At 48.0% G+C, this 26,780-nt stretch overlaps 1 protein-coding gene across 3 annotated transcripts in view; it reads right to left on the bottom strand.

Moving 5' to 3' along the window:
• Positions 1-26,473, bottom strand: part of LOC148502538 (uncharacterized) — a 43,617-nt gene extending 17,144 nt beyond the window's left edge. The window contains exons 1-2 of one of the 3 annotated variants that reach the window (XM_088449730.1): positions 1,494-1,568; positions 1,179-1,268 (exon numbers count right to left, since the gene is read on the bottom strand). In XM_088449730.1, coding sequence (XP_088305856.1) covers positions 1,179-1,195 — 17 coding nt within the window. In that variant the 5' untranslated portion in view covers positions 1,196-1,268; positions 1,494-1,568. Of the gene's footprint in view, positions 1-1,178; positions 1,269-1,493; positions 1,569-26,322 lie in introns of those variants that run through there. The other 2 variants (XM_088449731.1, XM_088449732.1) reach the window with 2 other exon arrangements.
• Positions 26,474-26,780: the final 307 nt, after the last annotated feature.

Genomic DNA, 26,780 nt, shown 5'->3' with positions numbered 1-26,780 from the left:
GATGTTAGCAACGCAGTTGCGTGCGTATAAGCAGAATAGCGATCTGTGCTGGATCAGGCCCTTATAGAGTTAATAACAGCAGCACTCAGCAGTGCCTTGGCTAGGGCAGACAGAGAGGGTCAGAGTTGCACCGTAACAAAGCTTCATGGTGGCCCTGCTGGCCAGATACAGGGACCATGGGACAGCGGAGGCTCCACTCGCGCCCCAAGTTATGGTCCTGGGCCATAGTCACTTACTGAGAGTGGGAGTGCACTGGAGGCAATGATAGTGCCGGGTGAGGACTAAGTGGACGGAGGGCCCTGCCTGAGAGATAACAATGTAGTGGAAGTGGGGGGTAAACTGGGTGGGGAAGAGATAAGAAGAGAGGACAGAGGGCGTGTGTTAAGATTGTAAAAGAGGGCTGTTAGGCTTCATAAAAAGAACACGGCTGAAGCCTTGGAGGCTGGTAGAGATTATTATAGGGTGGGGGAGTGAGAGCCAGGGGTGCGGAGCAGCGAGTGAAAGGTCTCGGATGTGGGAGGGGGTAATCAGGGGGGAGGAGAGGCAGCAGTCATTACATAATGACAAAACATTCTGATCTCATTTTATAGACTATAGGGAAGACTGTTCAGGGGTCCAGCATCGATCTTTGCATAAGATAGTCAGTAAAAACTTCCTTAAAATCGATATTTTTGATGCATGCGCTGTTAGGGGCTGGATAAGTTTTGCACATGCATAGCTAAGAAAGAAATGAGAAACCGCCACATGCGCAGTGGAGAGGGCGGCACTGAGGACCAGGTAGGTATATAGCTGCCGCAACATTGGGATTTTTGGATCATTTCTATTGAAAAATCATGATTTGGAATCAGACCCAACGCAGATGTTCACATAGTTGGCGATTGTTTCTGTGCAAATTTTTTTTTTTAATAAACAACATGCCCCAATGTGAGAAGTATGAGGAGAGGCTCCTATGTGGTTTCCATTCTAAAGAAAGTTTACAGTTTATTGCAACCCCATTCATCTAATTAAATGACCCCAATATGAACCTCAGACCAAGAAAAGGCTGTGCGTCCCCGCTGCAGGTGAACAGGTCAGCGCCATAGCCACAGATTACAGGAGATTAGTTATGAGATATCCAGGCAGCTAACAGCGGCTGTTTTTCTTTAATATTTAAAGGCAGGATCGTGCCCATTTCATACCGCTCCGTCTCTCCCATTCAATACATTTGAAATCCCCTTCAGAGCCGGGCGCAGCCAAGGTATCGCACTTTCCAGCTTGCTGTTCGCTATCTAGCATAAAGTGTAAAATAGACACTATTCAAACAAGAGAATATTGATTTTCATGTCCTTAATTGAGTGCTCAAGCTGTGAGCAGTTATGTCCGGCTACAGTACGGTAGTTACTTGTTCATAGTGTGCAGAGGTAAGAGCAGGATTTTCACAGGGGGGGAGGGAATTAAAGAGGTTTTATTACAGCATGTTACAAGAAAAGAGCAGCTTTGATGCAGCCATTCACCTGTTCCTGCTGTCTCTCCCGGTCACAGCTATTTGTTTGATGCAGAGTAAAAGGACTTGGGTCGGGAGCCTAACCCACCCCCCCCCCCAACCTCCTAGCACAAGAACTGACTGTATCGGACAGTCTTAAATGTGTTGTGTGCATGGACAAAGTATCCTGTGACATAAATCACATGTCCTATTGTTCCCGCCAGGCTGTTTTAGCGGGCCGTCACGTCCTGCCTGATTTAAAAGGGCAAAATACGCCTGCTCAGAGCCTTCCCCACCCGCGGACCACAGTGGTGCGTAACCGATCACCGCCGGGTGAATAGACGCCGTGCACATGCGCAAGACATCTAATCACCATGGGTGCTGGGCACGCCCCCAAATGTGACAAATTGGAGGCGAGTCAAAAGGACACACCCCCTCCCCAGCCGGCTACACCCCGCTTTGGCACTCACAGGTAGTCCCCTGCTGGCACCCCCAGCGCCCTGCCCACAATCTAGCGAGAACACTGTTAAACTGGTGCTGCAATGTAGGGATGGCCATCAGAAATCGACGGTCGGCAGCCATCAATTTTTCTGACCCAATGGAGATGCCTTTCATCCTCGTTTGAAAGAGGGGGGTCCCCTCTTTCAAACTGTGTGCTCACCATGGAAAAAAATCAACTGCACTATAGAAAAATCATGGAGTCCAGGGATGGAGGAATATCAGACCAAAATAGAGTTGCTGTGACATTTTTGTGTCACCCCATTGGATGGTGTCACCTGGCATGCGGGCATCATCCACACCACCCCTGTCTCCGGAAAGGCTGGTGGCATCCCAGCAGCTCCCGGAGTGCTGGTCAAGTCCCGAGCGTGACCAAGACGGGGGTGTGAACGCGGTCACCCCCCAAAATGGCACACGAGGGGGCATGGTCTCAAGGGCGTGAGACCATGTCCCCTTTCAAATGATAGGTCCCCTTAGTACTTCTTGTCTGGTGATCACCTGTCATTAGCAGCCAATGTTACCCCACACTACAGGAAACTTATGTTTTCCGTGTATGTGCCCTCTCACCACCCCATAATGACAGCTATAACTTTGTGGGCACCCATATTTGAAACAGTAGCTTTTGTCTGCTGGTCATTTGTGATCACCAGACAATGATACCCTGCGCTATGGAAAATAAACGTTCTCTGTATATAGGTAGGAGGGCACTACGTGCTCTGCATGCCCATAATTACACCTGCAAATGTAGGGTCACTTACATATGAAAGTGGGGAGTCCCCTCTTTAAAAATATGTGGCCCCCATAGCAGCTATTGTCTGGTGGTCACCTGTAATCACCAGACAAGATCACCCAGCGCTATGGAAATAAATAGTGCCCTATCTCCCACATACTGGCCCCCAACCACATGGGGGCACCCTGTCCTGAGAGAGGGGAGGCTCTTCTTTCATTCGATGAGCCTGCTTAGCAGTTATTCTCTGGTGATCACTAGACAATAACTGAGACAGTAATATAAGAAGTAACGTTCTACATATGGGTCGATCTACAGTCCAAATTTTCCCCAAATTGTATTAAATAAAAAAAAAAAAAAAAAAAAAGATCCCTCATTTAGGGCCTTACTCAGAGGCGGACTCAATGTTGATGTCGGATGCAGTGTAGTGATTTGTTTTGCCACTGCGCACGTGCGGCGATACGCAACTGCGTCCACGTCTCAATCAGGCCTTTAATGTGGTAAATTTTCTAGTTTATGATAAGCCTTGGTTGGCTACCATATTTTTCCTACGCATAGTGGGCCTGATGGGAGGTGGACGCTAATGCACCCACGACTGCGCCTTATGCTGCAGTGTGACTGCATCTTTATGCTAATGCCGCAGCCTGTAAGATTCGTACAGAAACGCCCACCGGCTGCGTTGCTTGCTAATCCGCCGGTGTGCATTAAGGCACACCATCGGCCACACATCGGTTGTACCATAACTCATTGCACCAGTACCACGGAGACGCAGAATGTCCATCTGAACATGGCCGCCAAAATCAGTACAATTGTGGCGAAACATGCCCACGCCAAGCTAGCTACCCCCCAGTTACGACGCAAAAACGCCTGCTGAAATGCATCCAAACTGCGTTTTAGAGTGGTAACTATGGCTGTGTCCACTTTCAGCCAATCAATGCTTCCCCATTAATCCCTATGACAGTGTCAGCTAGTGACCTGTCATTTAAAGCCAGCACTGTACACAGCAGTCACTGGCCCCGGCACTCCTAGAAAACACAGGCAGTGCCGCCCCGTCCCTGCCCCCAGACAGCTGCATCATGTCAATCATGAGGGCACTGCATGCGACCTCGCAGGACTCATTCTGCACGTGAGCTGTACGGATCATAAGCATGCGCAGTCCCCTCGCCATCGGGTTTCAATAGATCTCTGAATCAGGCCCAATGTCCCTTGCCACCCTTGTACCGGTCATAAAGCGTGATACGTGCAAAATGTGTGATGGTATGTGTATACTGTACATGCACTGGCGTTCCGTGCGGGAGCAGATCGGAATCATGCCAGATGCGGTAAGCAAACTGGTGCAGTACTATCTCTGCATTGGCCTGTAAGCATCGGTATAAAAGAACACTGACGCAGAGGCTGCTTTGTTGGTCTCCGTATAAAAGATGCATAAGGCATGCTTACGAGTCCTTATGTCTTCACATCAAACAAGTCCTTTTAAGGAGTGACACAAGGTATCTAGTGAAGTCTAATTACAGCACAAAGTATGACAGTATGAAATACATCACCACAAACTAACATTCCCAGGATCATTTTCACAGTTGTCTGCCGGGTTGTCAATAAGGTGATAACACAGTTTCTGCTGAGAAAATGTTATCTTGCCAAATGGAAAGCAGGCTAATTGCTGTCATACATCCTTCCTGCACAAACACTTTCCAAACAACCAGACTGTACATGAAGGGAGACATAACAGACAAAAGTTATCCGCACTTTGCAACTATAGTTATAGTATCAGGATCAGGTTTGGCTGGTACCCATTACTATTGTTATTGTTCATTTATAAGGCACCACAAATGATTGCAGTGCCGTACAGTAGGGAAGCAGAGTATAGTACACAGGTACAGGACTAACATTCAAGAAGCATAATACAGTGAATGACACATAATAGGCAAGGTACCGTATATACCCAGGGGCTGCTTTCCAAATAGCGGTTGCGAGAACATGCAAATCTGAGCCTTCCTTTTATGCCCGGCGTACGATGCAGTGTACAAGAGCCGAGACGCCCACTTTCTGGCTGCATGGTCTGTGCAATTGCAACGGAGATTGTAGCAACTCCAACGTCGACACAACATTGGTCGCACCAACGACAATTGCAGGAGCCTAGGGTTTACTCTAAGATATTCTCCTCATATCCAACTAAACATGGCCTCTGAGGCATTTGTATTTGTAATTGGGAACGCAGCAGCCCGTAACGCACCCATTACACTCCAATAACACGCCCATTACACTTCCAGACACCCCATAACACTCCCATAACACCCCCATAACATGCCCAATACACTTCCAGGCACGCCCATAACGCTTCCAGACATGCCCATAACACTTCCAGACAGGCCCATAACACTTCCAGACACGCCCATAACACTCCCAGACACGCCCATAACACTCCCATAACACGCCCGTTACACTCCCATAACACGCCCGTCACTTACTCAGAATGGGTAATTTCTCATTATCCACCGTGATATGCCCAGAGAACGCAAACCCCTTCTCAAGTGTTGCCGATGCCATCTACGCAACTGCGAACGGAATAGGGACACTTGTTTTCGTGCATGCGCAGTAGCAAAACATCGCTCAACAGTGTAAACATCGGCGCTACGTCCATTTCTGAATCCGGCTCTAAGACAAGAGGGGGTAATGTGAAGTGATAATTCGGGCACATGGAGGTTGGGAAAATCAATGGTGGGGTATGGATGGCCTTCAGCCATCAATGGTTAGTAAACACTGATGGTTTGCCATGATAGTTGATGTTTTTGCCATCGATGGCGGAGAGCCAATGACTTTCCGTCATCGATGGCAGTGACGGCGGCAATGGTTTCTTCTGCCCCCTGGTACAGGTACATGAGGACTAAATGGTCGAGATCACAGTTAGAAATATTTTTATAGTGAACTTTGTGTTCCCACTATGCTGTTTTAGCGGGCAGAATGCACACTGCCCCTTTTGGCAGTGCCCCGCTAAAACAGCCTGTGGGTGCCATCCCCACCCCAAGTGCTGCAGTGTCCCGCGGTTGGGGAAAACTGGTGTAGCAATCACCGCCGGTGTATAGATGCTGGGCGCATGCATCCTGGCATCTATTTATGGAGCAGGAAGAACTTGGGGGCAGCCTGGTATGTTCGTAAGAGTGGTGAAAAGGGGGGGTGTCTTAAAGACACATCCCCTTTTCACATGGCCACGCCCCCTTTTCTCATGGTCACGCCCCCTTTTCGGAGGCGCATGTGCTGGAGTGCCCGGACCTAGGCCCTCATTCAGTGGCGGTCGGAGGATGCAAGCAGAAACTGGGCGGCCGCTTGCATCCTGACCGGCCGCCTCTGTTTCGGTCGTTAGGCTGTGGGTTAACACCCACAGCTCTAACGACCGCTAGGGTGATGGTCGCGATGGTCATTGACCATCGCGACCATCGGGGCTTACGACGAGATAATAGGGTAGGGTCTCACTTGTCGTAAGCCCCGGAGAGCTTCTGGCTCTGTCAGAGCCGGAAGCTCTCCACTGACATCACTAGTGATGTCAGTGGGGCCTCCCCCAAACGGCAGGCGTTCCCATGGGAACGCCTCCGTTTGGGCTGCCACCCCCCGGCCCGCCTTCCAAACGGGGCGAGCTGTCAATCAACATCGACAGCTCACCCCCTTTGGAAAGAGACCCGCTACGACCGGCGCTGTCGGTCGTAGCAGGTCTCACGCATGCGCACAAAGGAGCCGGCTCCCTCGTGCGCATGCGCACTAGACAAACATCGAGGCAGCCGTGCGGTCGTAGACCGTATGGCTGTCTCTGAATAAAACCCTAGAGTGAACACTATGAACCTATACGTTTCTTAATGTTATATTTGTAGCTTTTGTAGATAATAAATTACATTTTAGGCTCAGTGGGGGAAATGTACTAAGGGGGTCATTCAGACCCACTCGCAAGCGGCAGTACGCTCGCAAGTGGGTTGATGTTCCCCACTGCGCATGCGCACGACGGAGGGAGCTCCGTCGTGCGCATGCGCGAGACCCGGACTGCGACAGCCAAGCTGTCGCTCCGGGTCTCGCACCAAAGGGGGCGTGCTGTCGATGGTGACTGAAAGCACGCCCACTTTGGTGGGCGTGCCGGGGGCGTGCCTGCCAGACGGAGGCGTTCCCATGGGAACGCCTACCGTCTGAAGCCGGCCCCACTGACATCACTAGTGATGTCAGTGGGAGTGATTTTGGCTCTGATAGAGCCAAAATCACTCCAGGGCTTGTGGCAGGGAGACTCTACCGCAGGGTTTCCGTCGCAAGTCCGATGGTCGCGATGGTCAAGACCATCGCGACCATCTTTTTTGACGCTCGTATATGCTGTGGGTGGTCACCCACAGCTATACGAGCGTCCAGGAGGACGCTCCATTTTAATGGAGGAGGGCCCTGATTCAGAGCGAGCGCTCTGGTCAGAGCGTCCGGCTCTGAATCAGGCCCAAAGTCTTGAAAAATATGAGATATGGTAAGAACTTACCCTTGTTATCTCTATTTCTACGAAGTCCATAGGGTTTCACAGGATACCTTGGGGTATAGGCGATGGCGGCAGACATCCAGGCACCACAGAGTTACATTTTCAGCCTCCCAGGACGCACTGGGGTCCCTCTCCTATACCCCGCCCCCGAGCCTCAGGCCACTCAGTTTCGTAACAAGCCATAGGCCGGAGCAGGAGCAAAAAAGAGAGAGAAGACAGTCTGGAACACACAAGAATCACATTCTCACCAGAAGGAGACGGAGAAACCGGTGACCAGATCAAAGCCCATCTACAGTACAGGTGCGACAGGGCGGGAGTCCTGTGGAACCCTATGGACTTCGTAGAAATAGAGATAACAAGGGTAAGTTCTTACCATATCTCATATTTTCTACTTCAGGGTCCATAGGGTATCCACAGGATACCTTGGGGATGTCCCAAAGCAGTATCCTTTAAGGGTGGGGACGCTCCTGTGCTGTAAGGAGAATCTGCCGCCGAAAGGAAGCATCCTGAGAGGCGAAGGTATCAAAAGCATAATACCTTACCAAAAATATGGACAGATGACCACGTGGCTGCCAATCACCGCTGAAGCGCCACGTCGAGCTGTCCACGAAGGACCCACAGACCTAGTGGAAGAGCTTTAATAGAGGATGGAACAGGAAGACCTGTGAATCCATCCTGCCAAAGTTAGCGTAGTGGCAGGCCAACCCTTTTTATGGAAACCAGAAAGGACAAAACCGAGAGTCTGATTTCCTAAATGGACTGGTACGGTCAACTTAAATTCTTAGCGCCCGTACCACAGCCAAATAGGCCTCACCAGCAGACAGGACTGGGGAAGTAAAGGCAAGCACTGCCCTGTTCCTAGGAAAGATGAGAAAAAGGGAGGTCTACATGACAGAGCCTCCCATTCTGAGATCCTACTGGCCAAATTAAAAGCCAGAAGGAATACAGTCCTAGCCGTAAGCCATTTGAAATCCACTGAGCCCAGTGGATCAAATGGCGGTCCTCAGAGAGCCCTAAGGACCACAGCCAAATCCAAAGGAGCCACAGGTGGAACAAAGGGATGCTGAATATAACGTACACCCTGCACAAAGGTGCGGACATCAGGAAGAGTAGCAATCCTACACTGAAACCATACTAACAGGGCAGAAACCTGCACCTTGAGGTAAGCAAGGCGAAGACCGTTATCTAAGGCCACCTGTAGGAAAGCCAACCTCTGGATATCCGGAATACCCGAGGAGCCTAGCCTCTAGGGCGACACCTGAAAGAAAGTATACCATACCTAATGGTAAATTCTTGCAGATAAAGACTTCCGAGCTCTTAGCATGGACACAGCCCCTGCTAACTATAGAGCTGGAAAAAACTCCTAGACCTTAAGAGGGCAGTCTCCACCACAGACAACCCAGGTCTGGGTATCAGCCAGGATCCTGAGACAACAGGTCCGGGCGTAGAGGCAACAGCTTCGGAGTGTTAACTGAGAGGCTCCGAAGATCTGAGTAATAGTGCCATCTGGCCTACGCTGGAGCTATCAGCAGGAGCGTGCCTCCTTCTTGCTATTACTGGAGGAAGAAGGGATAACGGAGGGACGAGGTACACAACTTGGAAGGCCCACTGGACCTACCTACGTCTATCAGAAGAGTCTCATCTCTGAAAGGCTCCACTTGTTCACCAGAAGATTGAACACCTCCTGATAAAGAGGACATTTCCCTGAATGCACGTCTTGACGGCTGAGAAAGCCTGCTTTCCATCTGAGGATTCCTGAATGAACACTGCCGATAATGGCAGGGATATAGCCTTCCACCCAAGCCAGAATTCGGGACACCACTGTTAGTGTCGCCTGACTTCGGGAACCTCCTAGGTGGTTTACATAAGCCATCATGATGGCGTTGTCAGACTGTACCTGCACGGTATTTCCGTGGAGGACCTGTCCTGCATGCTGGAGAACCCTGAATACTGCTCAGAGTTCTCAGATGTTTATGGGAAGCGCAAAAACTACTGGTGTCCACCTGCCCTGGAACAAGTGTGGACCCGTCATGCTTCCCAGCCACGGATACTGGCGTCCGTCGTCAGAAGGACCCTGTCCGCAATCCCAAAGGGGGTGCCCCTTGTTTTTAGGTGAGCTTTCTGCAGCCACCAGGCCAGAGAGAGACAAACCTCCGGGGAAAGCCTATTGACTTTATCCTATGGGGCAACCCATCCCATCCGGAGAGGATCAAGTTCTTTAGAGTGAAGCTGGGTACTCTCCACCATGTCGAACAGCGACATCCTGGAACCCAGGAACCACATTGCCAAGTGAATAGACACTCGGCGACTATGCAGGCAACTGCGTACCTTTGCCTGTAATGCAGAGATCTTTTCCTCAATCACAAAGATCCTCAGATGTTGGGATATGGAGCATCCTCTGTGAAGAATCAGAGAGGACCATTTCCAGTTTATCAGTCAGCCCTAACGTAGCAACACAGATATTGTCCGTTGCATATGGCACTGAAGTATCTCTGGAGACCGTGGTAACAACAGGAGGTCACTCGGATAGGGTAACAAGCGGACCCCCTGCATCTGCAGGTGGGCTGCCATAACTACCATGACCCTGGTAAACCGTGAGGCGCGGAGGCCAGACCAAGGGGCAATGCCAGAAACTGGAAATGCTTATCGACCACTGCAAAACTGAGGAAAACACTGGTGTGCTAAGAAAAGAGGGATATTCAGGTAGTCACCCTGAATATATCCAACGACACCACAAAATTCCCAGGCTCCATTGAATGATGGAATGCAGGGTCCCTCTCCCGAACCGAGGAACCCTTAAGAATTTGTTGAAGGATTCGAGGTTGAGAATGTCCTGGTAAGACCCTTGGGTGTCTGTACCAGAAAGAGGATGGAGTAATACCACGTTCCCCTTTGGGGCAACGGAATAGGTACTATAACTCCTGCCTGGAGCATAGAGTGTAACACCCTCAAAAATTACAGGGCCTTGTCCTGAATTGACAGAAGACCTGTAACGAAAAACCTTCTGGGAGGCTTTTACCGGGAGGAAAGGACATACCTTCAAGAAAATACTTCTCTTACCCCAGTGTCCGTGGTGGTCAGACACCAGCACTGGGTGAACTGGAGAAGCCGGCCTCCAACTCTGGGGGCTCCCGAGAGGAGGCCCGTCCCGTGAGGCTGAAGGCTTATAGTCCAACTTGGGAGTAGGACGTCTTGTACTCCAAGCCTGTTCTTATGGCTGAGCAGATTTCCTGGCTACTGACTGTCTTGGAAAGCTGTATTTTAGACTTACCCTGGCCTCACAGGGCCGAAAAGAAAGTCCCAGACCCTGATGGGACTGTAGCCGATGGCAGACACGCAGACGTAGCTGCTGCCTGCAGGGCCACAATTGCGTCCAGATGAGGGCCAAACAGGACTTGTCCCGTAAAAGGCAAAGCATTCCAAATGGAATCTGCGTCCGCTTTCCAAGAGCGCAATCACAGGGAGCGGCAAGCCGCTACTGCTGCCGAGGAGATTCTGGAAAGGAGTAGGCTATATGTAAGACCGTCTCATTATGAACGTGGCAAAGTCTCTGAGAATTTGCCACTATCCACCTGCTCTGCTGGGGGGGCGAAAAACAGGATACACTGGGGTACCATCAACTGTCCAGGGACCCCTGCATGTGATGAGACCACCACAGGCTGTGATAACCCCTTGGGGAAACGCAGGGGGCGTTGCCCACAAAGGCTGTAAGGATTTTAGCCAGCCGAGGGCGGTCCCCTTTTTTGTGCAGAAATGGGGCGTGATATATAATACAACATGCCCTCCATAAACCCTCAGCGTCTACATATCCCTCCGCTAACTGCACATGATATCAGTACATTATAGCTGGAAGAGGATATCCTCGTTCACTTTCCGCCATGAGGAGTGTGAACGGAGCGTATGTGACCTCCCACACAGAAAAACCACGTTTACTGTGAGGTAATAAACACCCTGCGACACCGCACCGCAAGGGCTGTAGCAGAAGAACAGGGATAGGAAAAGGCTGACAGTCAGAAGTGAAAGTACAGGCAAACAGCGCTAGCATTTAAGTCACATACAATGCACAGATAACATCCTGCATTACAGGCACTGCGATCAACTACACAGACCAGAGCCTGGTAGGAAACAGTGCTGCATACACTGACCTTAATTGAAGGAGAGGTATGCGGGGGACCCGGACCGCAATGGCATCTGTATCAGCTTCCAGCAGCGTTTGCCATCCCCAGCACATGTAGTGAGAAAATGGCCACCGAGGAGCAGAGAGAAGGCAGGGCCCGGGGGAGGAGCGCTGACACAGCCCGCTCAGACCGCTGTGGAATGGCACTGTGCAGTGGGGGAGACGCCGGCTGTGAGACAGGGAAGGCGTTCTCCCCTGGCGTGCTATCAACCCCTGGGACGCCGCGCTGTACCGCACATGCTGCGGCCCGCTGTCCCTGGTGGCAGGATCAGTACCTGGCCCCACGCGCAGCCGGTCCCCAGTTAGCCCCCTGCCTGGGGACCAAACAGGACTGTGTTACCGGCGGGTGCCCACCGCGGGACCCCGCCGCTTACCTTGTTCCCCGTGCATCCGGCCACAGTCCAGGTAGCCGGGGATCACCGCTAGCTGTGACCCCAGCTACCTACCAGCATCCCCGGATCGGTACCGGCGTTCTGGTACCGGCGGGGTGTAGGAGTGACAGCATGGACGTCAATACTGACTGTCCTATGCTGGAGCACTCTAGTTGTGCAGCCACAGCTGCGAAGAAATATTCAGGGGCCTTAAAAAGACCCCCCTCTGTACGGTGTGACTGGTCCGGCCAGGCACCTACGAAAACTGAGTGGCCTGAGGCTCCGGGGCGGGGTATAGGAGAGGGACCCCAGTGCATCCTGCGAGGCTGAAAATGTAACTCTGTGGTGCCTGGATCTCTGCCGCCATCACCTATACCCCAAGGTATCCTGTGGATACCCTATGGACCCTGAAGTAGAAAGTGATAACGTGGAGAGTGAAAAAGTACTTTTTCACTCTCTGCTTTATCACTTTTCATGGCTTAGTTCACCTACCCCAGTGTGCTTTACACTCGATTTTCTGTACAAGATCTCTCAGCTGTCAAACTCCCCAATGCTCATCAAATGTACACCTAACCTAGTCCTTAGATCATTATCACTGTTTTACCCAGTAGCCCACAGCTAACATTAATACATTTTGTTTTTGCAGATGTAACTGCACACACACACATCGTTTATTACACCCAGGTGCAGCTTTAAACATCAATTTATCCTGCAAAACTTTGTGAACCTCTGCCAGAAGCAAATACTGCGGCCATTGAAGAGGGCAGCCTTCTCTGAGGTTAGCTGACCAGGATAATTGCAGTATTTCATGGTTCAGCCAAGCAGCAGATCTGAGTAGCATCAGACATTGCATGGTGTGGAATATATAGCTTTAGAATTACAATTCATCACCGTGGAGAAGACACTGGCGATGTACAGGAAAGTGGAACTGAAGACACAAACAGACAAGATGAGAAGGAGACAATCACTCAGATATCAGTTCATATCCTCCAAAGGCAAAACGGGCATTAAGCCTGTGTCAGAACTAATGTTTCCAACGCTGCTGCTTCGGGGACATGAGACGCCCACCTGCGGACGCGCAAATCCTAAAATCTGCGTAAAATGTCACAGCATCTGCGTACACAGACGCAGATCGTTCTATTGCTACTGTCCTGAGTGAGTCTATGGTCCTGCAGAATGTCCACGGGAATTGAGACGTCGGAGCCGTATTCCTTGTGTACGGGATCGCAGTCTCAGGGTGAGACGCCCCAGGAACGGACGAGACATGTCTGCGTTTCTTGCTGCCACTCACTCTTACTTCTACCTAACGCTCCCTGACTGCTGATCACACTGTGAAAAAATAGTCGCTGCGAGCGATAACAGTGATGTAACTTGACACACGCGCAGATGGCCGACAATCGCTCAACCGCGAAAACGTCGGCATAGCGTACAGCAATGATTCAGTCTCATTGCTATTGATTGTAATCAATGCCATGAGAGGCGTACAAGTCACTGCGCATATGCTGCACTTACAGTAGATGCGAGATTGCGGATTTCTGTATGCAGCCCTATGGCGCTGTGAACAATAATTTGCGATTTAATGGTGCAATCGGGGCAATTTGATGTGACGTTGTTGGCATTTAAATGGGGAAAACTGTGGTGTAGCGGTCACCGCCGGTGAATGGATGCCGGGCATATGCGCCCAGCATCCATTCACACTGACAACAGCGCTTGGGGGCAGCCCGGCATGTCCGTAAGGGTGACGAGAGACACGCCCCCTTTTCCTTGGCCACGCCCCCTTTGTGCCCTTTCTCTGGGTCTGGCGCCACCTAGAGTGAACACTATGTACCTGTACCCAAACTGAAACTGGTTTTCTATAACATTCCCTAAATCAAACATTAATCCAGAATCCTACTAATATGGGATTTGGTGCTAAAACAGGTGGGGTATATTTTCTCGACATTCATCATATCCACATGTAATGTCAACAAACAGCATGTCGATACTGACCACATCAACAGTCATCATGTCTACACTGAAGAAATGTCGACATGATTAGAATGTTGACAAAACTTCCCTGGTGGTTTAGTTGTGACTGTCCTCGTCCAGCGAGCCTGGCAGCTGCAGCTGAGTCTTACGGGTCCGGCAGTGATGTCCTGATTACTTCCAGCGGATCTTGCAGTGCTTCCAGCAGTATGACCAATCCTAACCCTCCCCTTAGTGCCTAACCCTAACCTCCTCTTCCATATCCTAAACTTAACCCTACTCTCCCGTAGCCTAACCCTAACCACCTCCTCTCCCATAGCCTAAACCTAACACCCCCCCCATTACCTAACCCTACTCTCCCGTAGCCTAACCCTAACCACCTCCTCTCCCATAGCCTAAACCTAACACCCCCCCATTACCTAACCCTCTCCTCCCGTAGCCTAACCCTAACTTCCTCTCCCATAGCCTAAACCTATCCCTCCCCCATTACCTTACCCTACTCTCCCGTAGCCTAACCCTAACCTCCTCTCCCATAGCCTAAACCTAACACTCCCCCCTATTACATAACCCATCCCCCTCCCGTAGCCTAACTCTAACCTCCTCTCCCATAGCCTAAACCTAACCCTACCCTCCCATAGCCTAACCCTAACCTCCTTTCCCATAGCCTAAACCTAACACTCCCCTTATTACCTAACCCTCCCCTCCAGTAGCCTAACTGTAATCTCCTCTTCCATAGCCTAAATATAACACTCTCCCATTACCTAACCCTCCTCTGCCATAGCCTAAAACTATCCCTCCCCTATTACCTTACCGTATCCTCCCGTAGCCTAACCCTAACCTCCTCTCCCATAGCCTAAACCTAACACTCCCCCCTATTACCTAACCCATCCCCCTCCCGTAGCCTAACCCTATCCTCCTCTCCCATAGCCTAAACCTATCCATCTCCCATTACCTAACCCTCTCCTCCCATAGCCTAACCCTAACATACTCTCCCATAGCCTAAACCTAACCCTTCCCCTATTACCTAACCCTCCCCTCCCGCAGCCTAACTCTAACCACCTCTCCCATAGCCTAAACCTATCCATCCCCCATTACCTAACCCTCTCCTCCCATAGCCTAACCCTAACATACTCTCCCATAGCCTAAACCTAACCCTCCCCCTATTACCTAACCCTCCCCTCCCGTAGCCTAACTCTAACCGCCTCTCCCATAGCCTAAACCTATCCCTCACCCATTACCTAATCCTCTCCTCCCATAGCCTAACCCTAACCTCCTCTCCAATAGCCTAAACCTATCCCTCCCCCATTACCTAACCCTACCCTTCCGTAGCCTAACCCTAACCTCCTTAACTTTAGTTTACTTTCAGTAAAGATTACTTCCTGTATGACACCTCAATCAAAGCGAAGAGAATCCCCTGATGTCTGCTGCAGTCGGCCGTTCATTAATAGCTCCTGCTGAAATAGGATTTCTGTATAATTGCAGCAAGTTATCAGACATCAGCAGAACCACCAGATCAGGTGGATCACATATACTGGATTAATAATGAATTTTCTGGAATTCTATATTACCTTTTGGGTGGAATTAGCCTTTAAAACAATTAGCGTCTCTGCAGCACTAAGGGTTACTGCTCTGCAGAAACACTGTTGCAACAATGTAAAAATAAAACTAACTGCAGCCTCTACTGTAGCAAATAGGGAATGAAGGGGGAGCAGAGCCCAGACTACCATATACTGAGAGTTTCCTTATGTGTCTAGTAAATAAATTATTACATTATTATCTTAAAGTATATTCTGAGGATGGAATAATAAATACCCTATGACGGTATGCAATTAACATATGAAGGGGCACACTGCTGATACCAGTCACAAGTGTAGAGGCACACCGCTGATAAGAGTCACAAGTGTAGGGCACACTGCTGATAACAGCCACAAGTGTATGGGCACACTGCTGATACCAGCCACAAGTGTAGGGGCACACTGCTGATACCAGCCATAAGTGTAGGGGCACACTGCTGATACCAGTCACAAGTGTAGGGGTACACTGCTGATACCAGCCACAAGTGTAGGGGCACACTGCTGATACCAGCCAAAAGTGTAGGGACACAATGCTGATAACAGTCACAATTGTAGGGGCACACTGCTGATAACAGTCACAAGTATAGGGGCACACTGCTGATACCAGCCACAAGTGTAGGGGCACACTGCTGATACCAGCCACACGTGTAGGGGCACACTGCTGATACCAGCCACACGTGTAGGGGCACACTGCTGATACCAGCCACACGTGTAGGGGCACACTGCTGATACCAGCCACAAATGTATGGGCACCCTGCTGATAACAGTTACAAGTATAGGGGCACACTGCTGATACCAGCCACAAGTGTAGGGGCACACTGCTGATAACAGTCACAAGTATAGGGGCACACTGCTGATACCAGCCACAAGTGTAGGGGCACACCACTGATAAGTCAAATGTGTATGGGCACACTGCTGATACCTACCAGCCACAAGTGTAGGGGCACACCGCTGATAATAGTCACAAGTTTAGGAGCACACTGCTGATACCAGCCACAAGTGTAGAGGCACACCGCTGATAAGAGTCACAAGTGTAGGGCACACTGCTGATAACAGCCACAAGTGTATGGGCACACTGCTGATACCAGCCACAAGTGTAGGGGCACACTGCTAATACCAGCCACAAGTGTAGGGGCACACCGCTGATAACAGTCGCAAGTGTATGGGCACACTGCTGATACCAGCCACAAGTGTGGGGTCACACTGCTGATACCAGCCACAAGTGTGGGGGCACACTGCTGATACCAGCCACAAGTGTAGGGGCACGCTGCTAATACCAGCCACAAGTGTGGGGGTATGCTGCTGATATCAGACACAAGTGTAGGGGCACACTGCTGATACCAGCCACAGGAATCTGCTATAGAGTGCTGGGGGTAAATTTACTAAATTGAGAGTTTTTAGAAGTGAGTTTTAAAAGTGATGTTGCCAATAGCAACCAATCAGATTCTACTTAACATTCAACTAGCACATTTTAGAAGATAATAGCTAGAATCTGATAGGTTGCTATGGACAACATTACTTTTAAAGCTCTCTTCTAAAAACTCTCACTTTAGTAAATTTACTCCCTGGAATTATAAAGTACCACTATCTGAACTACAAAGCTTTCTGAATTTAATATCTCAGCTCCAATCACCAGCAAAATAAATTAAGAGTTGAAAAAAAGAATCCCCAATGGTATTAGCATTTCAAACCATGTCATTCTGGGAAAATATGCAACATCATTTAAAAGAACTTCCAAAGTCCTTGTGACAGTGTTCCCATATGGAATTATTTGACATTTCCCAAGAATAGCATTTGTCAAGACAAATTACCTTTATCACATCTTTGGAAGGGTTCTTTCCTTCATTCTAAAAATGTGATAAAATCAGGGACAATGTGATTGAGTCAGGTGCAATGTATTATGTCTTTCCGGGAGGTGGGTATAAGAATGGGCCTGAAATGATTAATAGTAGTATGGTGTTAGCGATTGTCACAGGAACGGACGTAAAAAAATATATATATATAATTATAAAAATAAATAAATAAATAATTATAAATATATATTTCATTCCTGGGCAAAGTATAAAATTCAAGTTGTACTAAACCAAAAAGATCCCCCTGTTTTGATGTTATGCCCTAAGAATGAAGCTATGGAAGCCTTATAGCTCCATATAAATCCCCGTACAGCACCAGTACTCTGAGATATTCAGTAACACCCATGTTCCTGCTTAGAGAAGGGGGGTCTCTGTAGGCGTGACCCTATCCTGAGTGACAGTCCAGCATTATTGAAACGTGGTAAGTGCCAGGAACCAGTAGGTACCTATACAATAGTAGGACATTCTATAATAGTGTGGCATAAGGTGGGCTTTCACTGGTATCATATTGGGTGCTGAGGGGTAGGACACACCTGGTAGACTATAACGGTGTTTTTGCTGTATAACCTATAATAGCCTACAACTCTTTTTACGTATGAGCTGTTATAGCCATAGGCTGAGCAGTGGATGCATTTCACTCCTGTTAAGGTGCAAAGTCCATTCAATAACCTTCTGTACAACACTGAAAGGACCCAACAATTGGTCCAGATATCTAAGTAAAGGAGACATTTAGTCAGACCTACGGTAAGGCAGAGGGACCCCCAGGATATCTGACTATACTAATATGTTTTAAAGGGTCTTTCATATGTTATAAGATGATCTCAAAACGTTCAAGTAACGCAAACTCAATCCTCACTTATATGTGCAGGTCTTTCCCTTACAAGCTCTAGGGGGAAATTTATCAAAGTATGGAGTGGTAAAAAGGAGATAAAGTGCCAACCAATCAGCTCCTGACTGTCATTCTTCAAACACAGCCTGTAAAGTGACAGTAAGGAGCTGATTGGTTGGTACTTTATCTCTCTCCACTTTATCTCTCTGGAGGCTTTGATAACTCTACCCCTAGTATCATCTGGGGCGCAGATTTAATTAAATTCATGGGTGACTTTCAGCTAACCCCAGTCATTTAATCTATACAGAGGCGTGAAAACTTTTTTGTTCCCGTCCTGATTTCTTCTATTGTTGCATATTTATCACACTTAACTGCTTCAGATCTTCAAACAAATTTGAAAAGAAAGCCGGGTATACATTAGACGATTTTATAAACGATTTGTCTACAAATCATTCAAATCGTCCAGTGTGTACGCACTAAGCACACACCCGCGGGCCGTCCGCTACACCTTCAGACCTGTCGTACATGCTGCTCAATCTGAAGATATCTAACGACCGAAAGATGCATGATATATCGTTTGGAAGATTGCACAGTGTGTATGCACTATATCGTTTGCCAGGGGGCTCGCGGGAAATCGGGACGACCATCGCATCGCTTACACATCGACTAAAGCTGCACACACACACAACGATTTTATGAACGATTTTCTGTCAGATTATCTGTCAAATTTTTTAAAGTGTAATGAAAGATTTTTTTGAACTACAAACGATTTTTGCATATTCCCTTAATGAAAATCGTTGAGTTGACAAGTCTGACTGAACTACAAACAACAAACGTGAACGTGCATGAACGATTATCGTTCATCATTTGACTCAGAAAGTGAACGATTCTTTCAAACGAAATCGTTTAACGATAATCGTTCAAAAAATCGTTGTGTGTGTATCCAGCTAAAGACACCCTTTGTAACTGAAAAATACCTTTTAAATAATTGTTTAATTTATTGAAGGAAAAAAGTTATCTAACACCTATATCACCCATGTGAAAAATGAATTGCTTCCCCCTCCTTTAACGTAATAACTAGTTGCGGCACTTTTAGCAGCAACAGCTGCAACCAGAATTCATGGTCTATTGATTATGGGGAAACCATGAACACTGACATTAACTGACGTTACTTAGATATGCGTCTGGGTTCTTTTGTGACTTCCTGGATGAGTTGCTGATGAGCCGTTTGGAGGGGGATGTAGTTATGAGACCGGCAGCTGCGATGCCGCCGGTCTCAATAGCCACAACCAAATCCTGATAAGGGAGCTAAGATAGGCATCCAAATACCGACGCCTATCTTAATCCCGACCCTGGAACGCCAAGCCGAACGAGGTAAGTCTGGGGCGCCCTTAGCGTTAGCCGGGGGGGGAGGGAGGTTTAGGAAGCATAGCGGGGTTAGGATACCGCTGTCTGTATTCTGACAGGAGGCATCCTGACAGTCGGCATTACATACCCATTCCGTTGGAGTAACTTTGGTGGTTCGGTTACTCCTGGGGAGACTCAAGTTTTCTCATTTGGAGACACTATCTGTCAATGTGGTTTGCTGAAGTTCCAGAGCCTTCAGCTGGGTACACAGCATACGATATATCACTCCGACAAGGATCGGAAGTTGAACGATATATCGTACACATCATATGGTGTGTGCGCCTGACCCGTCGTTCACTGAATTGTCCAATGGGATGATTCAATGAACGACGTAATATAGTTACATGTAACAATACATTGCCCCGTTGCACTGCGGATGGTGCAGTGTGGCGCGCGATGTATCATTACATTGCTCACCACATTGCTGGGTCGCATTGTCATAAGCGTTGTACCCAGCTCTAGAAATGGCTTTCTCACTATTTCCAGATGGATATATTTCAATATATTTCTTTCTCATCTCTATGGAATATATTGTGATCGTGGCAAACTGTGCTGCTTGTTGAGACCTTGTCACCAACTTCACATTATTGGAAAGGTTCTATTTTAGTGATGTTTAGATTCAATAGAGCCTGCAGTAATCAAACCTGATTGTGTCTAGTCTAAATGAGCCTAATTATCAGTTCAGTTTGGTTCATTGGTTGAGTGAGTAACAAAGGGGACAATTACTATTTCACACAGGGCCAGATGGAGTTGGATAACTTTTTCCTAATAAATGAAATGATCATTTAAAAACTGCATTTGGTGATTACTAAGAATCTCTTTCTCTTATATTCAACTTTGTTTGAAGATCTGATACAATTAAGTGTGACATACATGCAACAATTAGATGAAATCAGGAAAGGGGCAAAAACTTTTTCACGCCACTGTATTGTTATACATCATATAGGAGGCGGTGCCATGTAATGGATAGGGTATCACCATCTAACCCCAGATATCATATAGGAGCTGGTGCCATGTAATGGATAGGGTATCACCATCTAACCCCAGGCATCATATAGGAGCTGGTGCCATGTAATGGATAGGGTATCACCATCTAATCCCATACATCATATAGGAGGTGGTGCCATGTAATGGATAGGGTATCACCATCTAACCCCATACATTATATAGGAGGTGGTGCTATGTAAAGGATAGGGTATCACCATCTAACCCAGATATCCAGAGCCGGATTAACAATGGGGCGGGTGGAGCTACAGCTCCAGGCCACCCCATGAAAATAGGCCCACAGGACCTACTGCAGTATAAAAAAAAAGTTTTTCCTGTCACCACCACAGCGTTCCGACTCCCCGTCCATTCTGCTGTCAGAATCATCATCTCCCATTCCACCCCTGAAGTCCCGCATACCATCGAGCCTGCTCGTAGCTCCGCCCCTGGATAGTCTGAAACTCTGCCCCCAGGCTGGCTGGCAGTCTATTCTGAGGTGCACTAAGCTCCGCCCACGAATTGCGTTAAGCCCCGCCTCCTTATGCTGCATACTCCGGGATGCCCAAGTTGTGCCTGCTCCTGTCTTATAAAGCCCTGCCCATTGACCCCTCCTTGGCAAATGAGCTGGGACACTGCAGCCAGACACTAGTAGTCAGAAAACTCATGAAAGTATATATAACCAGAGGAGGGTGTAATGTCTATGTGTGTCTATCTATATCTATCTATCTCATATCTATCTCTCTATCTATATATTATGTGTTTATAACATATATGTATGTAAATATGTATGTGTGGATATAATATATATGTGTATGTATGTAAATATGTGTGTATATATATATATATATATATATATACTACATACACAGGATATACCACCGGACGGGATGCCGCCGGTCAGAAGACCGACATCGGCATCCCGATCTTCAAAATCCCGACAGGTACCAGTAAGTACCCTAACCCTCCCCCCCGCGAACTCTTCCCCCAGTGGTGCATAACCCTAACCTACCCCCAGTGGTGCCAAACCGTAACCCTCCCTGTGAGACTTAAACCTAACCTTTCCCCTCCCCCCCCACAGCTAAGTGCTAACCAGCCCCGCTATACTCACATTCATTGGCTGATGGGATTCCGGCGTCGGGATGTCACCTCCTGTCGGTATTCCGGCGCCGGTCTTGTATCCAGGTAGTGGCATTCCGGTGTCCCGGGACATCTTCAGCTGGGATGCTGCACGTCAGGATTATAACTACATCCCACCGAATTAAGGTATATAGGGCCCCAGAAAGTTGGTTTATGAAGGACCCCTAAGATTACCCCCCTGCATTGTGCTCACCATCCCATCCCTTCTGCTGTCTGTCCAGTTTGCACTGTGCTGTGCAGTTCTCCGTCACATGCTGCTCCTCCGAGTCCCAGCTGTACTGCACGGTCATGCTGTATGTGTGTGTATCCGATTGGATCCTTCCCAAGGGCGACCATACCGATAAGAAGCCCATAGGCTTCTATTGGGTAATGCTACCTAAAGATGGCATTACCCATCGAGCTTTGTACATATAGGGAATGCGGTAGAACCCAAAAAAAATGAATTTTCGTTATCGACACTGAGCACAAACACTGAACGAAATCAAGAACGATTTTGTTCAGTGCCGGGCTCCCTCCCTCATCCCTGTATATGTTCAACCTGACAATATTGTCAGCTTGGACAGGAGGTTCGGGCGATGAACGGCAACTACCAACTACAAACGGGAGTGCGCATTGGTAGTTGCCGTTTATCGTTTTGGGGATGAAACTGGTCGATTTTTTTGGACGACTGAACGGTAACGAAATTGTTTTAGTTCAGTCATCCAAAAAATCGACCTGTGTTTACGCACCTTAACACTTAATGAAAGACAGAGAATAGAGGCCCTGATTCAGAGCCGGACGCTATTTGCGGCCGGCCGTTCCAAAAAAGGGGCCGGCTATTTAAATTGAGCTCTCGCTCTTAGCGGTTTGATGACGCCTCTATGTCTGAGCGAGCGAACGGAAAATGCGCTCGCTATTTTGTAAAGACGCCCCCTGGCCGTTCGCATCACACGTCATCTCCGGTATTTATTTGATTAATCGGGTACATCGAAAGGCATCTGAACTGCTCGCAATTCTTGCGGTAGGATTTTCCTACCGCTTTCACTGCGAGCAGTTCAGGCTAAAAGACAACCAAGTGACGTGGTCGATGACACTCCTTTACTAATTATGCTCTCCCATTAAACGCCCTTTTGACCATTAGGCACGCCTGCGTTCGGATCTCCACTCCCCCGTTTTCAAGCACCTTCCCCTGTTACCACCCACAAACGGTACATTCTGTCAATCAAATTAGCAGCCCCTCGCTGTTTTGCAAGCGCATGATTTCCGACCCCAATGACTCGATTGCGCATGCGCATTACGACCCATATGCATGCGCAGTTGTGCGAACACCGCTCAGAGCGAACGAGCGGCCGCTTACGAGCGGCTCTGAATCAGGCCCAGAGTTCATACCATTTCCGACAGAAAGCAACTTTTTCTTGTAATTGCGCCACTATAGCCACACCCATGACACAGGCAACACCCCCTGTGCAGACCACACCCACACCACACAGGTCATTCACTAGTTACACCACTGCAGCGACTGTCACACCCCCTGCAGCGACACGCATTAGGCCCTTCATAAATTTCAGCTCCAGGCCCATGTGGACATTAATCTGGCACTGCAGATATCATATAGGAGCTGGTGCCATGTAATGGATAGGGTATCACCATCTAACCCCAGATATCATATAGGAGCTGGTGTCATGTAATGGATAGGGTATCACCATCTAACCCCAGATATCATATAGGAGCTGGTGTCATGTAATGGATAGGGTATCACCATCTAACCCCAGATATCATATAGGAGCTGGTGTCATGTAATGGCTAGGGTATCACCATCTAACCCCATGCATCATATAGGAGCTGGTGTCATGTAATGGATGGGGTATCACCATCCAACCCTATACATCATATAGGAGCTGGTGCTATGTAATGGATAGGGTATCACCATCTAACCCCATACATCATATAGGAGCTGGTGTCATGTAATGGATAGGGTATCACCATCTAACCCCATACATCATATAGGAGCTGGTGTCATGTAATGGATAGGGTATCACCATCTAACCCCATACATCATATAGGAGCTGGTGTCATGTAATGGATAGGGTATCACCATCTAAAAACCCCATACATCATATAGGAGCTGGTGCTATGTAATGGATAGTGTATCACCATCTAACCCCATACATCATCTAGGAGGTGGTACCATGTAATGGATAGGATATCACCATCTAACCCCATACATCATATAGGAGCTGGTGTCATGTAATGGATAGGGTATCACCATCTAAAAACCCTACACATCATATAGGAGCTGGTGCTATGTAATGGATAGTGTATCACCATCTAACCCCATACATCATCTAGGAGGTGGTGCTATGTAATGGATAGGGTATCACCATCTAACCCCATACATCATATAGGAGCTGGTGTCATGTAATGGATGGGATATCACCATCTAACCCTATACATCATATAGGAGCTGGTGCCATGTAATGGATAGGTTATAACCATCTAACCCTATACATCATATAGGAGCTGGTGTCATGTAATGGATAGGGTATCACCATCTAACCCCATACATCATATAGGAGCTGGTGTCATGTAATGGATAGGGTATCACCATCTAACCCCATACATCATATAGGAGCTGGTGCCATGTAATGGATAGGGTATCACCATCTAACCCCATACATCATATAGGAGCTGGTGTCATGTAATGGATAGGGTATCACCATCTAACCCCATACATCATATAGGAGCTGGTGTCACGTAATGGATAGGGTATTATCACCATCTAACCCCAGGCATCATATAGGAGGTGGTGCTATGTAATGGATAGGGTATCACCATCTAACCCCATACATCATATAGGAGCTGGTGCCATGTAATGGATAGGGTATCACCATCTAACCCCATACATCATCTAGGAGCTGGTGTCATGTAATGGATAGGGTATCACCATCTAACCCCATACATCATATAGGAGCTGGTGTCATGTAATGGATAGGGTATCACCATCTAACCCCATACATCATATAGGAGGTGGTGCCATGTAATGGATAGGGTACCACCATCTAACCCCATACATCATATAGGAGCTGGTGCTATGTAATGGATAGGGTACCACCATCTAACCCCATACATCATATAGGAGCTGGTGCTATGTAATGGATAGGGTATCACCATCTAACCCCATACATCATATAGGAGCTGGTGCCATGTAATGGATAGGGTATCACCATCTAACCCCATACATCATCTAGGAGCTGGTGTCATGTAATGAATAGGGTATCACCATCTAACCCCATACATCATATAGGAGCTGGTGTCATGTAATGGATAGGGTATTATCACCATCTAACCCCAGACATTATATAGGAGGCGGTGCCATGTAATGGATGGGATATCACCATCTAACCCCATACATCATATAGGAGCTGGTGTCATGTAATGGATAGGGTATCACCATCTAACCCCATACATCATATAGGAGGTGGTGCCATGTAATGGATAGGGTACCACCATCTAACCCCATACATCATATAGGAGCTGGTGCTATGTAATGGATGGGATATCATCATCTAAACCCCAGACATTATATAGGAGGCGGTGCCATGTAATGGATGGGATATCACCATCTAACCCCATACATCATATAGGAGCTGGTGCTATGTAATGGATGGGATATCACCATCTAACCCCAGACATTATATAGGAGGCGGTGCCATGTAATGGATGGGATATCACCATCTAACCCCATACATCATATAGGAGCTGGTGTCATGTAATGGATAGGGTATCACCATCTAACCCCATACATCATCTAGGAGGTGGTGCTATGTAATGGATAGGGTATCACCATCTAATCCCTAATCATCATATAGGAGGTGGTGCCATGTAATGGATAGGGTATCACCATCTAACCCCATACATCATCTAGGAGGTGGTGCTATGTAATGGATAGGGTACCACCATCTAACCCCAGATATCATATAGGAGCTGGTGCCATGTAATGGATAGGGTATAACCATCTAACCCCATACATCATATAGGAGCTGGTGTCATGTAATGGATAGGGTATCACCATCTAACCCCATGCATCATATAGGAGCTGGTGTCATGTAATGGATGGGGTATCACCATCCAACCCTATACATCATATAGGAGCTGGTGCTATGTAATGGATAGGGTATCACTATCTAACCCCATACATCATATAGGAGCTGGTGCTATGTAATGGATGGGATATCACCATCTAACCCCAGACATTATATAGGAGGCGGTGCCATGTAATGGATGGGATATCACCATCTAACCCCATACATCATATAGGAGCTGGTGTCATGTAATGGATAGGGTATCACCATCTAACCCCATACATCATCTAGGAGGTGGTGCTATGTAATGGATAGGGTATCACCATCTAATCCCTAATCATCATATAGGAGGTGGTGCCATGTAATGGATAGGGTATCACCATCTAACCCCATACATCATATAGGAGCTGGTGCCATGTAATGGATAGGGTATAACCATCTAACCCCATACATCATATAGGAGCTGGTGTCATGTAATGGATAGGGTATCACCATCTAACCCCAGACGCCATATAGGAGCTGGTGTTATGTAATGTAAAGGTGGGAGTCTCGGGCATAATACAGGAAGATAAACTTTGCCATGAACTGTAATATGGCATCCTATGGAAAGTCACTGCCATGGAAGGTGTATACTCTCCTATACAGATACCATATGACAGAGGACAGACAGAAGACTATAGATCCTCAATGTCTCACGTGAATTAGGGCAGCGGGGTTCAATGGTAATCTAACTACATACCATATATCTGTGTACATATCCCCCTCCCCGTCCTGCTCACCCTAATGTGAAGTGACGTCACTCGCGCAGTCTGACAGGCCGACCCCCTGTCACGTGATCCCGCTCCTCACATCGTTTCTCTCCGGACAGCCAAAGGGTTGGAGGTCAGGGCCACAACGCCGTTTCCATCACAACCAAGTCACTCAGACGGATGCGCAGTTTGTGGGCGGAGTAATGACGTCGGCGGCCAGCAAAGAAGAAGGAGGCTCGCGGCTAGGTCACATGACTGTCCCGACTAGGAGGACATCTTGGATGTGGCATTTTCGCAGAATAACGTTGCCAATTGCCCTCAGTTATTCTGCACGTTCTCCTCATTAATCACTCTCTACGCGTATAATGTACTAATGCTGCTATTCTGAGAATGTCATGGCTAGAGTCGTACTCAGGAATTCATAATGTCATATTTATTAATTTGTGCTTATGGACGTAACACTCATTTGTAACTGTTTCTAGTTCCAG

This window comes from Taudactylus pleione, unplaced genomic scaffold (genome assembly GCF_031769625.1).
Source record: "Taudactylus pleione unplaced genomic scaffold, aTauple2 ptg000494l, whole genome shotgun sequence".
In the NCBI taxonomy this organism is placed as follows: domain Eukaryota; kingdom Metazoa; phylum Chordata; class Amphibia; order Anura; family Myobatrachidae; genus Taudactylus; species Taudactylus pleione.
Note: the sequence above shows the minus strand (reverse complement) of the source record. Positions and strands in the feature narration are given on the sequence as shown.